The sequence below is a fragment of the Akebia trifoliata genome, chromosome 7, assembly GCF_017979445.1.
Source record: "Akebia trifoliata isolate Shusen 1 chromosome 7, ASM1797944v1, whole genome shotgun sequence".
Classification (NCBI taxonomy): Eukaryota; Viridiplantae; Streptophyta; class Magnoliopsida; order Ranunculales; family Lardizabalaceae; genus Akebia; species Akebia trifoliata.
In genome coordinates, this window is record NC_141381.1 from 33,772,365 (window position 1) to 33,788,176 (window position 15,812).

General features: G+C 35.0%; 1 protein-coding gene across 1 annotated transcript; it reads right to left on the reverse strand.

Moving 5' to 3' along the window:
• Positions 1 to 2,407: 2,407 nt before the first annotated feature.
• On the reverse strand, positions 2,408 to 15,117 carry LOC147399309 (Transcription factor TFIIE, alpha subunit). The gene is made up of 10 exons (XM_086448822.1): positions 14,929 to 15,117; positions 14,626 to 14,748; positions 14,191 to 14,311; positions 12,008 to 12,136; positions 11,374 to 11,483; positions 10,652 to 10,835; positions 8,876 to 9,079; positions 7,201 to 7,428; positions 6,883 to 7,090; positions 2,408 to 2,888 (listed from the first exon to the last, which is right to left on the reverse strand). Exons 1-10 carry the CDS (start codon positions 14,949 to 14,951, stop codon positions 2,791 to 2,793), a joined length of 1,428 nt encoding a protein of 475 aa, XP_086304948.1. The 5' UTR covers positions 14,952 to 15,117; the 3' UTR covers positions 2,408 to 2,790.
• Positions 15,118 to 15,812: the final 695 nt, after the last annotated feature.

Consider the following 15,812-nt stretch of genomic DNA (forward strand, 5'->3'; position numbering starts at 1 on the left):
ATCAGAATCTATTTTATGATTCGAGTCATTCCCATTCCCAGACCAAAACAACTCGTTCTTAATTCTAATCCGAAGCAATTTCCCTTTACTTAAACTTATTTTTCAGACGTCACTCAAAGTTTAAAATGATTAAATGTAAAATTATAATAACCCTAGTTATAGTAGAGTTTCTATTGCCACACCAAATTTTACTAAGAGCACCCAAGTTGTGTGCTAAATCTTCGTCGATGAGCTCTTAGTAAAAGTTGACGTGGCAATAGAATCTTTCTGATTATATTAGATCGTAAATAAAATTTTAAGTCGTACTAGACTGGCTCAAAAAACATAGACCCTAAATAAAAAAAGAAAATAAAAAAGAGAATTTTAACCGGCAGACCATACTATTTTACTTTTATTAAAGAAAACCTCCCTTGGGATTATGACATGAAGTTTATTACCCCCCAAATTCTACTTTATCAAGTTTGTTACACAGCCAACCTTGAAATGGTGATCACGTCACAAAATTCAAATGGATTTGATTCATTTGTTGCTTAAAATTAACATACCTTGGAGAAATTAACATACCTTGGAGGATTGGGGATTAGAGGGCTAAGGCTAACTAATAAAGCTCTTCTGGGTAAGTGGCTTTGGAGATTCGGGGAAGAAAGAGAAAACTTGTGGAGGAGAGTGATTCAGGCTAAATACGGAGAGAAAAGAGATTTGGGTGGGGAAGTGGGGAGCATAGAGGCACTTATGGGTGTAGCGTGTGGAGAGGTATTCTGAATGGTGTTGAAAATTTGATAGGGAGATTAGATTCAAAGTTTGGGTTGGGGGATAAAGTTAGATTTTGGGAGGAATCTGGTGTGGAACTTCATCTCTGTCTACCCAATTTCCATCCCTGTACGCTTGCTCTTTGAAAAAGAAATAATTCGGTAAGACAGTGTCTGATTCGGGATGGAAGCACAGATTCTTGGGATCTGGATTTTAGGAGGATTTCAATGACTGGGAATTAATGGAGGTTACATCTCTTCTAGATCTCCTTAATCAAATCCAATTCAGAGTGAACGAACAAGATAGAAGGGAATGGGTCAAGGCTAAAGATAAGAAGTTTTCTGTCAAGTCCTTCTATAATTGCTTACTTCCTGTGGGTGAGATATCTTTCTCCTTCTATTATTTGGTCCGCTCTCATTCCTTCTAAGGTATCCTTCTTTATATGGCTTGCATCTTTGGGTAGAATCCTTACTTTGGATATTGATTCGTCGGGGGTGGGTTATCCAAATTATTGCAATCTGTGCTCACAGGATGGGGAGTCTGTCATCACATCTTATTCCACTGTTCTTTTTCTCGTGTTATTTGGATGTTCTTCTTATCTCGGTTCCAGGTAGAATGGGTTGTTCCTTTATCGTTTTTTGACCTCTTAAAGGGTTGGAGCTTCAATATTCTTCTCTCGAGAAAGAAGTATCTCTGGGCTATCCTCCCTTCAGCCATCGCTTGGGGTCTTTGGAGAGAACGCAACAACAGGATATTCCACAACAAGGAGAGCTCAACTCAACAAGTGATCGAAGAAATTTTGGGTCTTCTTTCCTTTGGTCGAAGATGAGTAAGGAATTTGAGGGAGTGTGCTTTCAAGATTTTTATTTAATTGGGGAATCATTTGTAACTCATAGTTATCCGCAGGTCGAGTTTCTTTTGTGTTGGTATCTTTGTTGATGTCGTTGTTTTGTTGTTTGGGGGCTACTCCAGCCTCCTCTTCTCTTTTCTTTATTTATAAATTTATTACTTATCAAAAAAAACTTAACATACCTTGGAGTGAATCCTTACAGTGTCAATTTGTAGCATTTAAAAACATGATCTGATACCATGAGTCATAAAGAACAAAATTCTAAAAACTTTGGATAAGAGAATTCGAAGAAAAAAAAAAATCAATTTTAATCATTAAATTTTAAATTTAAATTTGGAAGTTCAATAACCATCCACTTTCAACACATCCCATCAAAGCTCAAATAAGATTTGTTTTATTATTATCATGCGCAGTCATGTTGGATTGCCCAATTTGTTAATCCATGTGTGCCCAATGACCCTTGATAAGATTTGAAATCTTACTAAGTCATGATAACCTGATTCATAAAGTAGACTTTTGCTCAAAAAATTTCACTCATTCGACGTGGCAAGTGCATAGAACCATAGATCTTTTTCCTTATGTAGACCAAGTGAGACCAAGTGAAAATTTTCAAGCAGAATATCACAACTCAAAAAAAATCCACGTTTGCATGCACTCGGTCGTCTTAAATGAGACTGATCAGGATTCAAGTGGGTTCCCTTGTTTCCTGTTTTTTAACTAGGTTTTCCTATTGTGCAGATACCTATTCAGAAACTGGAATACTGGGGCCTGGGGGGAGGAGGGGTATGCCTTTTGAAACATTTGAGCTTAGATGATTTAAATTGTCCCACCAACTTTTATTATAATACCCCATTTGTAAAATAAAATTGGGGTGAGAATTACCATTTTTTTTCTTCCACATTCTCCCTTCTTCCAAGTAAATATGTTTGTGAGAAACAACTCCGGTCAATTGGACAACTTAACCCTGGTGTGCAAGATCTTAAAATTGAGATGTTTGTACCTATTCTCCGAACCGACCCACCTATATCACACATTCAGTGAACCCTCCAAAGAACATATCCCACTCACTAGTGCAGTGCGGACTCCCTTCAAAGCAAGCATCCTAGCCCCACCGAATAAGAGTAGCACATTTCTGCCACACAACATATTACAAGTTATTGTTTCTACGTGCTCCAGAAATACCATCTATCTCAACCTTCCTCCCAGTCTATTTCTTCCTCTTCATCCTCGTCAAATGGATTGGCTGGAACATTTAAATCAGTCAGTTTGTGAGTTCCACTCGTATTCCCTGCGCAATGTAATTAGAAAAGCAGTTAGCCACTTAAGCTATTAAACCAAGTATATCTCTGGCAAGCAACAAGTTATTAAGCATCTGAAAAACACAGAAAAATCCTATCCCATCGCAACAAAGTGAAAATCCAATATCTCCCTTCCGATTTAATGGTTTCTCATCAAACTTAAAAATGCAAGTAGAAAATTTCTGATATATTGGATCGAATCCCATAACCAAGTAATAGACATATGCAACACCTTAAAATGTATTTTATTTTAGTAAGAGATTTCATACAAAAATGAAGTGGCAAATATATAGGAATAGTTGGTAAATCTTCCAAGGAAAGCAACAGTTATTTGATTTGATAAGAGTATTTGATAGCAATCATACCCAAGAACACATTTGAGACTAATGCTTTTATCATCTCTAAGAGCTCCACCTATAACGTTGGCTCGTGCTGCTAGAGGAGTAATCATTGAATTTATTTCTACTTCGAATACTGGAGCGACCTAGTCAGTTTTGCTTAGTAATTCAAGCAGGAATCATCTAAAATTTCATGCCACCCATGTTCAAACTTGGAAATGAAATACCATGGACATTATTGAGAATAAACACCCACTGAGAGTAAATAGCATGGACATTTTCTAAGGACTGTGTAATTGTAATCTTTATGGCATTGATTATTTATATTTGGAAGTTTCGTTTGAAGACCCTAACACCTATTAAAAGATTTGGCTAGTGTCTTAGACTAGAAGGATGGAAGGTGACCTTGCTTATCCAAACAACAATATTATATTGTTGACAGATTGAATATACTATATAGCCATACACTTAGGACAGCTAGTACAAAAATGGGCCTTTTCGCTAAAGAAAACACTCTTAGAACATATCTATGTATTGGCAATATGCTATAACAAGGTATTTTTGTCCTCTCAGTGACCAATTGACATTAAAAAATAATGTTCTTTGCCATATATGATTAGTTGAAACTCTAAAGAGTTTTTTCCATCACCAAGCTCATCATCCCTTATATCCCAAAATTAGCTGTCAGCTGAGTGAATCTTGTTCCTCTAATCAATTTTGTCTACAGCCATATGCACTAACACAGTAACACTACCCAATCTACATTCTTTTGTGTCCTCGGTGTTTTTCAGAACCTTCAGCTTGCACATTTCTTCTAGCTGGATCTGAAATTGGCCTTTGCCACACATGCTCAATTGATTTCCTCTTAGTTTATCTCCTATTAATAAGCATAGAGGTAGGAAATACCATTTGGTTAAGTGGAAGTTGATTTGCACCCCAAAGAGGAATGGCGGTTTGGGGATTAAAGGATTGAGGTTAATTAATAGAACCCTTCTAGGCAAGTGGTCATGGAGGTTTGAAGAAGAAAGGGTTAGCTTGTGGAGGAAGGTGATTTGTGGTAAGTACGGGGAAAGTAGGCTCGGGTGGTATAGCGGGGAAGCCAAAAGGACTTTCAAATGCAGTGTGTGGAAGGGGGTCCTCAAGGTAGTTCGCGATTTTGAGAGAGATCAGTTTTAGAGTGGACTTAGGGGATAGAGTGAGGTTTTGAGAAGATAGGTGGTGTGGGACTTCAACACTATCAATTCAATACCCATCTTTGTACACTTGCTCTTTGTATAGAAACTGCTTGATAAAGCATTGTTCAATCCGTAACGAGAACACTTGTTCTTGGGATTTGGAGTTTAGGAGAAATTTTAATGATTGGGAGATAACTGAGGTAACATCTCTTCTAAATATCTTAAATGAAGTTCAAATCAGAGAGAACGACCAAGATAGATGGGAATGGGTCAAGACTAAGGACAGGAGATTCATGGTGCATTTTTTTTACAAAGCCTTGAGTCCTAGTTTGGAGACTATTTTTCCTATTTCTCTTATCCGGGCATCTCTTATTCCCTCTAAGGTATCCTTCTTCGTTTGTTTTGCCTCCCTAGCAAGGATTCCTACTTTGAACAATCTAATATCTCGTGGGTGGATCACTCCAAATTTTTGTCCCCTCTATATGAATGATAGCAAATTTGTGGACCACGCACTTCTTCATTGCTATTTTTATAATACTATTTGGAGGTCATTTCTTTCATTGTTTCATATGTTTTGGGTTTTCCCCAACAATTTTCCCTTGATGCTTCAAGGGTGGGCTTACAACATCTTTTCTAATAGAAAAAGACATCTTTGGGCTATTCTTCCAACGGCCATTGTTTGGGGTCTTTGGAAAGAGAGAAACAACAGGGTATTCCAAGGCAAGGAGAGCAAATCGCATACGGTGTACATAGAGATTTTAGGGCTGCTGTTTTTTTGGGCTAAGTTAAGCAAGGATTTTGCTGGGATCTCTTTCAAAGACTTTGTTTTTAGATGGGATAGTTTGTGTAACTAGTAGTCTTTTCTTTTGTTTTTGTTGTATTGCTTTTTTGCTTGGGGGCTTTCCTCAACCTTCATTGTTTCATTTATCTCCTTTTGGTATTTATAAAATCTTATACTTATCAAAATAATAATAATAATTAAAAAAAAAACCAAAAAAACAAAAAAATAAAAAAAAAATAAAAAATAAAAAAATAAAAAAAATAATAATAATAATAATAAAATTTAGCCACAAAAAAAAAAAAAAAAAAAAAACTCAGAAATAGAAGTAATAAATAAATAAAAGAACGAAAGATAGATAGATGATTTTTTTTTCCTTTAGAACTATTTCGCTACTAAAATAATATGGAGTTGAAAGTGGTCCAGGACTTCTGTTGAATGTTGATGTTATCATGGTTTAAAATATCAGAATGTATCGGTATCGGCCAAGACCGATACGAAACATTGACCCCAAAACGTTGGATGTATCAGTTTGTATTGAATGTATCAGCTGATACCGTATCAGTTTTTCCGTTAACCAAAACATTCAATCAATACGATATTTTAAACCATGGATGTTATCCTCTTGTATTTAAAAAGAAAAGGAAACAGTTGGGTAACGTGGATTCAGTTTTCAAACCAAAATAATTGATTGAAGCGTGAGACTCAACTACATTTAGTCCACATGAACTAGAACTTGGATTTTGAATATAGCATATTTTGCTTCAGAATCTCACCAAAACACTCTACAATGTAAGCTTATTTGAAACTTCACAAAAGTACTATGTTTTGATCAAATCTAACTTAGGTGTTCCTCATATTTGAGTTGAATTTAGGTAAACAAACCTCGGTTTTGACATATACAAAGAATGGTAACGACACCGGTGAGGAGCATTTAGGTGCATATCGAAGATTACATAAGGGCAAAAGGAAGGTCGCAAATGATGTGGATGAAGGTAGTAAGAAAAGATATAAAGACACATGTCTTGACTGGAGATATGGATCAAAACCCAGTTTACTGATCCAACAGAAAAAAAGATACGGCTCAAATTAAAATTGAAACAGGGAGTGGATCTATATTGCGAACCCAATACTTGGAATAAGGGATAGATGATCATGATATTTATAATTATTCGCACACAAACTAGCATCAAGTCAGTTTTTACAGGTAAAACAAATAAATATTTAGGATTTTTTTTTTTTTTTTTTAATGGATAATTTAATCATCCGAGGCAAGGACAACAAACGATTTTTTCTATGAAATATTTTAACTGAAGAAAATTAACCCGGATATAATTTAATCTGAATGAGAAAAAAGATGAACTGGATCAGCTCTCAGAAATCAACAATTAGAAGGAACACAGATAACATTATTCTGACAGTTTTAGAAGGAATTGGTTCAATAGAAACAAGCTCCCCTGGCAATCCAATGAGTCCTAAGTTATGTCCTATAATATTGGTTGTGGGCCATCACAATTAGTTCTAACTAGCAGAAGCAAGAGTCACCAATTTCTACTGTATTTTCTCAAAGGGCAGAATATTGGATTTAAGTAGTGCATGAAGCTAATGCTAGCAAACTTATCCTTGAAATCAAATTATCAAGGCAAAAGAACAAATAATCTGAGGACAGGGATTGCATCTCTTCAATGTGTACCTGTAGTTGGAGCATCTTCCCATTCAATGTCATCATCATCATCATCACGTTTTGATTTCATGCCAATTTGACGATCAGAAGGTGCCCCAGAGACACCATTTGAAGCATTATTTGTGCTTGCAACTTCTTGTTGCTTCCACTTGGCAACTTCTTCTTGTTCTTGTTGCCTTTTGAGTAAAGCAGCATAATAAGCTTTAACATATTCATCCTACAAAAAGATCAGTAACAACCAACAAACTGAGATTTTATTCATAAACAAACAAACAAAAAAATCAAAATAGAGAACGAAACTTCAATGATCATCTCTTTTGCACTAGCCTGTATACTCTTTTCATCCTCATGAACTTTTGACTTCTTGTCATCAGATAAATTTGCAGGTGCTGAACTGTTGTCCATCTTCAACTCTTGCTTAGCCTCTCCACGCTGTTCCTTTGTAAGATGCATGCCTTGCTTGATCATCCAAGGAGGCAAAACTTTCATAGCCATAGCTCCAGCATCAGGTTTGGCATCCTCTTCCTTTACTTCACCCGACAATGCAACTTCAACCTGCCAAGAGTCGGTCAACTATTAGTAAACAATACAACTCAACGCCAAGAATTAAACTTTATGAGTTTCAAATCACATCTTCCAGGTACTTCTATTGTGGATGCATCATTATACACAATTTAATATAAAAAAAATACTAAAGAACATTTCTTTGCTTGTACATGCTGCATATACCCTTAACATCAACATCCTTTTAAAAAGTAAAAAGGAGAGAAGATACAATAATGTCTATGAGTAATTCCATCATCCTCTCACCCAGGAATAATTTAATCCATGAATCAAGGGAGTACCATAGATAATAAATGGTCCAGCCATCCCTCTCCCCCGCCCAAAAAAAAAAAAAAAAGAAATAGAAATGGCGGTGTTGATCCAATCTGAAAGGCTAGAAAAACAAGATTACAACTGCAAGCCTCATAAATAACTGGAGTGCCACAAAGGTCCACAACAAAATTCAGTAGGTATGAATTAAATAACTGTTTGCTTGGGACCTTGAAGTGCTACTATGATGTATTATGGAAGAAGCTCCGAGAAGATTGTGTAAGCGCTAGAAAATTTCTGAAACTCTTCACATATTGTTGAGATGTGGGGAAATGCATATAAGATGAATTAAATTATTTTGGACCCATGACCCCAAAGTTGCTTTGCAAGATTTTAAACCTTGCATTGTATAACATTAACCTATATCACTAAGCTATCAACATTAGTTACAAAACTCATAATTTCCTATTTGTATACAATATGCTATCAACAAGGCATATTATAGTATATATATATATAAGAGTGCACCAATTTACTCAAAAGCATTATGCAACGCCTAGGCAATAGGAGTACTTTAGGAGACAAAGCCTAATAAAAAAATTATTTATATCATAAAATTATATAAAAGAATAATATGCAAAATAGATTAAAGAAAAAAGAAATAAAACACAAAGCCCTGGAAACCAAAGTAAACAAATTGAAAAAAGCAAAGCTAAATGCAGACAGAAACAATCCCTTCCCAAAATTTAAGAGAGAGTAAGAGAATATATGCGGGCAATTGATAGCAAATAACCTATTGGAGCTATTTATACTTGGTACCAATTAAAATAAACTATACTAAGGCATGTAAGAGATATTTGTGGGCTGAACACAGTAAATAAAATTGAACTCAACACCTAGGCAAACATTTTAATCTTATAGATTCAACACCTAGGTATGCTGAGTTGTCGTCTGAAGATTAGTGCTTGCCTAGGGATGTCTTAAGCATCAGGGACCTGTTTATGCAAGTCTTTAATGACACTGAAGTGCACCTTTTTTTTTTGGTGTGTGTGAAAGTGGTGTTAAATCTAGGATGCCCAGACACTTGCAGATGCTTAGCATATCAGTATCAATAATAAAACAATATATGCAGTGAAATAAGAAACTACTCAGCATAAAACTGAGGTTGCTAAAAATTAATGGTAGATACCCTTGTCTCGCCCAAAAATGGCATTGGTGTTCCACCATAACCATGCCCCTGAGAAGACTTTGAGGGATCATTGGCACTAGAATCACCATGCACTGCACGGCCAGCAGCATTTGCTCGAGCTTCCCATGCTTGGAGACTTCCAAATTCAGGAGCAGGCAAATCCTTTACTCTGGTAAGTTGTTCCATCAATGGCTTCAGTTGTACCTGCATTTATGTCCAATTAGCACCTTAGGAAGAAAAGGCCATGGAAAGGTACAATGAATAGAAAAACTCTCAAACAACATCAAGTTGAGGACTAGCATGTGTATGAATGGATGCTTCTATCAATAACATATCCACTTCAGTAAAAGAGAACGGAATGAAAGATGCATGCCCAAGAATATAGTCATTAGCAATGTAACTACAATTTTCTTACAAAAGCAGTGATTTTGAAGAGCTAGTCTAGTTATGGATAAAAATCAAAATGTTTTCAAGAACTCCAATAGTTTTTGAAACTTCACAAGTTTATATGGAAAGGACAACTCCAATGTGTGATTCTCGTGAAAATTTTTGGTAGAAGAAATAACTAATTACAATTTCGAACCAAGTTTTCAAGAATTGAACTATAATTGTATTCAATTGGTCTGAAATCCAGTTGCGTGAAGCAGGAGCAGGTGTGGGAAGGGGACTCAGGTGCAGGTGAGGGGTGGGGAATGGAATGTTGAAAGGCCTTTTTTAATTGAATTAGTTTGGGAGGGGAGCAAGATTCCAGAGTGAGAAAGGGAACAAAAGCAGAATGGGACTTTGTGGTAGAAGTTTCCAGAAAATAATATATGAAAATTTGAAGAAGCACTTCAAAGTAAGATTCGAAATCAAATAACCCATGAATGCTGATTTGTAAAGTTCAACCAATAAATGCTGAACTGATAAATAATTCAAATGGGATTTGTTTCTACTTTGATAGTGAATTTCGTCCCTACACAGAACAACTATCAGCACTTCAACAAGGAAGCTCTGGACCCAGTAAATGTCCAAAGTTCCCGAACCAGATGGATTCCAACTGAACCTCTCATCAAGAAATAGACAAAAACATGTAGGATTTTCCATATTGTCTTCATCATTCTAACTTCTCTTTTCATAGGAGGTAAAACTTGGATTGAAAGCTGATATATGGGTTCATGTATTCAGCGTAATGAACCATCTTCTACCTAATATGGAAAAGAAATGTGTGGTGGCACAAGCTCAACTAAGATAAGGCTTTAGACAGCACTAAATATGAAAAAGGATTCCTGCTGCAAACCCCAAACCGTTGAGGTAAGGCATTGTTACTTATTTGCTTTATATTTTCCCTTGATGGATTCCATCATTATTAGATTAGATCAAGTCTTCTTTGCAGGTGCCACAACCTGTGTTCAAAACCCACCTTCACCTACTATATACAAAGACCACTGATCGTGCTTGGCAAAAAAAAAAAAAAAAAAGAGGATCCAGTCTGCTTTAGGTTTTCTATAAAAAAATTAAATGGTTTCTTTTTCCATTATGTAAAGGTGCCTAACAAGTCATATGACGTGCTTGAGAAACAGCATTTTATGATAGAAGCCAGAAACACAAAAAAATATAACATGTGCGAGAAGAGGGGGAAAAAAGAGGATTGTTCTGAGCAATTAAGATAGTCACCATAACACCAAGTAACTTAGATTAGAAGATCCACATGTTCATGCACTAAATATATCAAAGGATTCAATACACATGAATACTAACTGCACGGTGAACAAACAATAGCTATTAGTGACAAACCTCCATATTTTGAAGCATATCTTTTAACTTTTCACGCCTCCTCCTCCTTGCATTCTCATCTCCATCTCCGATTTCTCCAGCAGCTAACTTTTCACTCTCAGCAACAAGTATAGTGTCACAATTTTCACAGTGAAAATATTCATCATGTGGTGAAATCAATCTCAGTGCATCCAAAGCTGTATATCTGAACATATGAATATATCACAATACTATAGGATAAGGAAAAGTATGTCAGTTCGAACAAAGAAAATATATATATATATATAGGGTCAGGATCAAGGGACATATGAAAAAACATATGTAAAAACAATGTAACATTAATAAATTTTCAAAATATGGGTTAGAAGTTTCGGATTGAGCTGATTTTTTGTGAGCATGATCTCTATGATGGGAAGATCATCAGAAAAAAAAAATCCAATCTGAAACTTCTAACCCCATTAAAAGTGATTTAGAAAGTGGACCGTCGATTTTTTGCCAATTTTTGTCAATAATTTGTAAATCACTTTTGATGGATTTAGAAGTTTCAGATTGAGCTGATTTTTTGTGAGGATGATCTTCTCATCATAGTGACCATCCTCGCAAAAAATCAGCTCAATCCAAAACCTCTAACCCATGTTTTGAAAAACCATTGTTTTTACATATGTTTTTACATATGTCCCTTGATCCACCCCCATATATATATATATATGGAAATCAAGAAAAACGCCATCAGTGAATAAAACCTTCTCTCACACTTGGGGCATATATACTCTTGAACTGTATTCCTATTCTCCAGTTCATCTTTCAGTTTTTTCTTCATGCGGTGCAGTCTGTACCTCACAACATCGTATATCTGCAATACATTTTTACCAAAAAGAATGGAGGTTTAGACAACTAGAACTTGAAGCCCACGACACAATGTCAACAAGAATACCAAGCCAATGTTGCCATTTTCAGAAAAAGAATATCTTCAAAAGAGACAAATCTAAATTCGGAAAATCAATTGCAATATGCAAGTGGAATTAAAGAAAACATAAAATTCTTAATCAAGTAAGAACAACAAAGAAACAAGTGCTATGGTTCAAATTCCTTTTTTTTTAATTAAAATAAGCATATAGTCTCAATTATTGTATTGGTACAAACAAACACTTGATAGATAAACCATCAAACAAGAAAAATCGCAATCATCATTCTGAAGCTTCAGGAATCATATAAGAAATAATTTAACCATGAAAAAAAAATTACTAAAGCCAAATCAAAGCTAGAAAATTTATCATCTAAAATATTCCCTTAAAAAGAAATTTATATAGTTTAGTATTGGGTACAAGAGATGCGGAAATTCAAACAGATAAAGTAAATGCATCTACAAATAGCAACCTGTGCATAATCTAGACAACAATAAGAGTGGGTGTGCAGCTTCAACTTTTCTTCTCCCTCTTTCACAATTTGTTGGCCATCACCAGTGGCAGCTATCGCAGCACTAAATATCTTTGCACCTTTTGCTGTCTATACAAAATGATACAACAAATAAATCAAATGAAGAACAAGAAGACAAACTATATGATAATTAAAAAAGTAATATCTAAGAGAAATTCTAACCATGAAATTCTTTGATTAAATTGTGAAATAATAATAATCAACCTACAACATTCTGATAAATAATAAACTATGAACATACAAAATGATAGCGAAAATATTTACAACAAAAACAGACAAATAATACAGTGAAAGGTCTCTAAATAGTGAATGCAGATTATAGAAAATGTTCTCAGAAACTTTTTATCAGTCATTGGTTTTTGTATATATCTTCACTAAAATTGGAGCTTTATTATAAAAATAAAAATAAAAAAATTGATAAGCTAAAATATTAACAATCAAAGCTTTACTAAAATATTTAATGATTAGGTTCTAGAATTAGAAGTCTTAGAACTGACAATAATGCTTATTAGGTAGGTGATTAAGGAGGTTTCAGAAAAATGTGAGTAGGACTTTGAGGGTGTCTGTTTCAGTTGTTTATGTGCTGCCCCATGAAGTGGGGGGTTATTTCCCTTAGTTGTCTTTCTACTGCTTTTCTTCTTTCTTGACCCTTTATTTTCCTATTGATCGGGCTCGTCATCTCAACCACCCCTTGCTCATTCCTTTTTAATGAAATTTAAACTTGTCAAAAAACAGAATGATTCAAGTAGCATCCTAAATCAAAGGAGATCGAGCACCATAATATGACAAGCACTTGATTGGATGGTCCATGATAGGAGGGCTTACATGCATCACAGGTTTTTTTTTTTTATGTGTGTGTGAGAAGCAAGTAGGTCAGTGATTAGTGATTAGTAATTAGTGGGTGAAAACGGCTTAGAACCCAGGTCAAGGTATCAACAATCACATACACGAACCAACTTAGAAAGCTGGCACCTTCTAATGGGCATCACAATTTACTGTTTCAGAAGGATGCAAAAAGTTGTAAAAACTAGAATGAAGTTCCAATGAGTTTAGGGAGTTTAGAAGTGCCTCTATTAGTTTTATTGTAGATTTGTAGTAGGCATTAGTTTTCTTGGAGTTTATGTTATTTTATGATTTTTTTATTCAGTAAGCCTATATTTAATGAGATCGGTAACTCAATGATAAAAGGAATTGAACCCAGGTCTATGGTATCATCACCCATAGACTTTACCAACTCAACTAGCTGGCACCTTCCACTTTATGAATTAAGTTTGCTAGTATATAAATATTTGTAACTGGCACCAGGTCAATAAGGTCATGTAAGATGACTACCCGTCAGTGGGCTGTACAATGTACAAGTGTAACCACAACTCGATCACCATTTTGGCACCATGCCAAGTATGTGTGGATCACCATCTATCTATCTATCGTCATTTTTCCATTAAATTGATTGAGGCAATCACTGAATGCACCTAGAACACTTGGTGTTCCACATATAAATCCCCATCCACCCACAACATTGAATCGCTTGGGAGATGAACATTCTTGCAAGGCTCACAGTTAGAATTGAAAAGACATCCATAGAGGGTCATGTAGAAGATGGGCATACTTGGTCTTGACATCAGCAAGGTGAGCTTTTAGTGAATTATTTCTTTCTGAAGCTTAGAGGACTAACCTTCTTCACACCTGGGTTTTTTTTTTTTTGTTTAGTTTCCAATCCCTACAAAGGTTTATTAATGTGACACCCGTGTTACATTGTTGAACAAGCTTGTTAGGATCATAGATCACTTGATTAGCAAGAAGAAGATCATTCCCAATGTATGATACCATTTGTGATTTGTCAGAGTTCATAGTAGAAAAGGAACAGGTGAATTTTTTAGGGACAGTCCTATGGAAGAGTTTATCTAGTCAAGTTAAGATCCTGTAATTTTTGCGACCTATTCCTAAAGAATTCCAAGAGTATTTCATGTATATGCACTGAAATATCAAACAAACAATAACGACGATCGAAATATGTATTTTTTATGTGGAAAATCAGAGGTTCTACATATTTTGTTTCCACCTCTCAAAGAAAGAAGTAGAAAATGCTGATGTTACATTCAAGAAACTCAAAAGACACTGACCTCTTTCCTATGATCCCTTGTGATTAGCTTCTCTTCTTCAAAAAACCGCAAAGTGCGCCGAAGTTGTTTTGCATGCAGCTTTAAATCCTTTGCCAAGTCTTCTTCTCTGACCCATTGACGCCTAAAACATTTTAAAAGGGGGTTGATAAGCAATGACCGTAAATAATGGTTCCTTGAAAATTAATATGTAATTCGGTCAAAGTAACAGAAGTTGTGCTATATACACAAAAAAAAAAAGTATCTACATTGGAACATTTGGAAAGCTAGCTAATCATCTCTGCGCAATCATATTATCTTACTCTAGTGATGCAACTACACTATATGTTATTCTACAATCCAATTTGCCAAAAATTAAAAACAAAATTAATAATTGTTCTAGAATATAGAATTAAAAGAATTAGAATTACAGTAAAAATAAAAATAAAAAATAAAAACCTGGTGAGAGCGTCGAGAACGACCACAGCCATTCCTCTGTTATCACTTCTCCCGGTCTTAGGCTGGTTATCACCTTTCATGGTTATGTCATCGTAAAAGGCCCTTGCCGCCAGCTTCACCAACCTAATCATATTCATCCCCCCAAAACAAAAACAAGAAACAAAAATTTAAAACCCTATATCATTAATAATTTGATCGATAAAAACTGATTAACTAGCTAAATTTAAATATTGGGTAAGTAAAATCGAAGATAGATCGAGCAGAGAGCAGTCCAACACAGAAATCAAACAAGAAAAACGGTACCTATTGAAGGGTTCCACACTCATGTTTGTTTGTTGAATCACTCTACAACTGCAAGGCCTCTGATCATGAAAAGTAAAATACCAGTAGAGTTAATTGTGTGTTTTGTTTATTTTTTCTGTGTTCGATTTGAGGAAAGAGGAACAAGGGTTTTCAGACTCGCTTCCCACTGTCGCCAATCACGAGTCTCCTTCCGTTCCTAGGTCTAACTTTAATTAAAATAAAATAAAAACTGCTATTGGCACTACAACTTTTACTTATTGCAGCCCAATTTCTTAAATTACTTATGACACCTCAATTAAAGATTAAAATATTGTAAAAGTCACGTGTCCATCTTATGTCAAAATTTACATTATTCATTTTAATTCCCAAAACATGTATTTCAAGTGAATTCGTCACTTTTATAAGCAATGAATTTGTTTGGTATATCTATGAATTCATAAATATTAAAAATAGCAAACTCACAAGTTCATACGTCATAAAAATGCCAAATGCGCGTTTTGATAATTAAAATGAATAGTGTATTGAATTTGAAAATTCATCATATTCAACGAACAGAATGCCTTTTTTTCTTCCTCTTCGTTCACGGAAGAATCTTACATCATCTAGATTCTGTTTCACATCAACAAAGAATACATTTTCAAAAATCAAAATCCTAATTTGAAATCAAATTTGATCTCTTTCCCTCAAAATCCATATTCAAACTTCAATGGAAAATGAACAATTAAAAGAGATTGAGATTAAAGAAGACGGATTTGATTTTGAAAAATCAATGATATTTTTTGTTAGAGATTGAAAATATGAGAGAGAAAGAGAGAGATTAAGTTACCTAGAAGCGATGGGGGGATGGTTGATCAGGGAGAAAATCAAGCCTTCGTTCTCAAGTT

Excerpts from the sequence above, each read along its gene's own strand:
- LOC147399309 (XM_086448822.1), bottom strand. The coding sequence starts at position 14,951 with ATGAGTGTGGAACCCTTCAATAG. Across the intron at positions 9,080-10,651 it reads ATATGCTTCAAAATATGGAG|GTACAACTGAAGCCATTGAT; the intron begins GTTTGTCACTAA and ends ACATAAATGCAG. Across the intron at positions 7,091-7,200 it reads AGGATGAAAAGAGTATACAG|GATGAATATGTTAAAGCTTA; the intron begins GCTAGTGCAAAA and ends ATCTTTTTGTAG.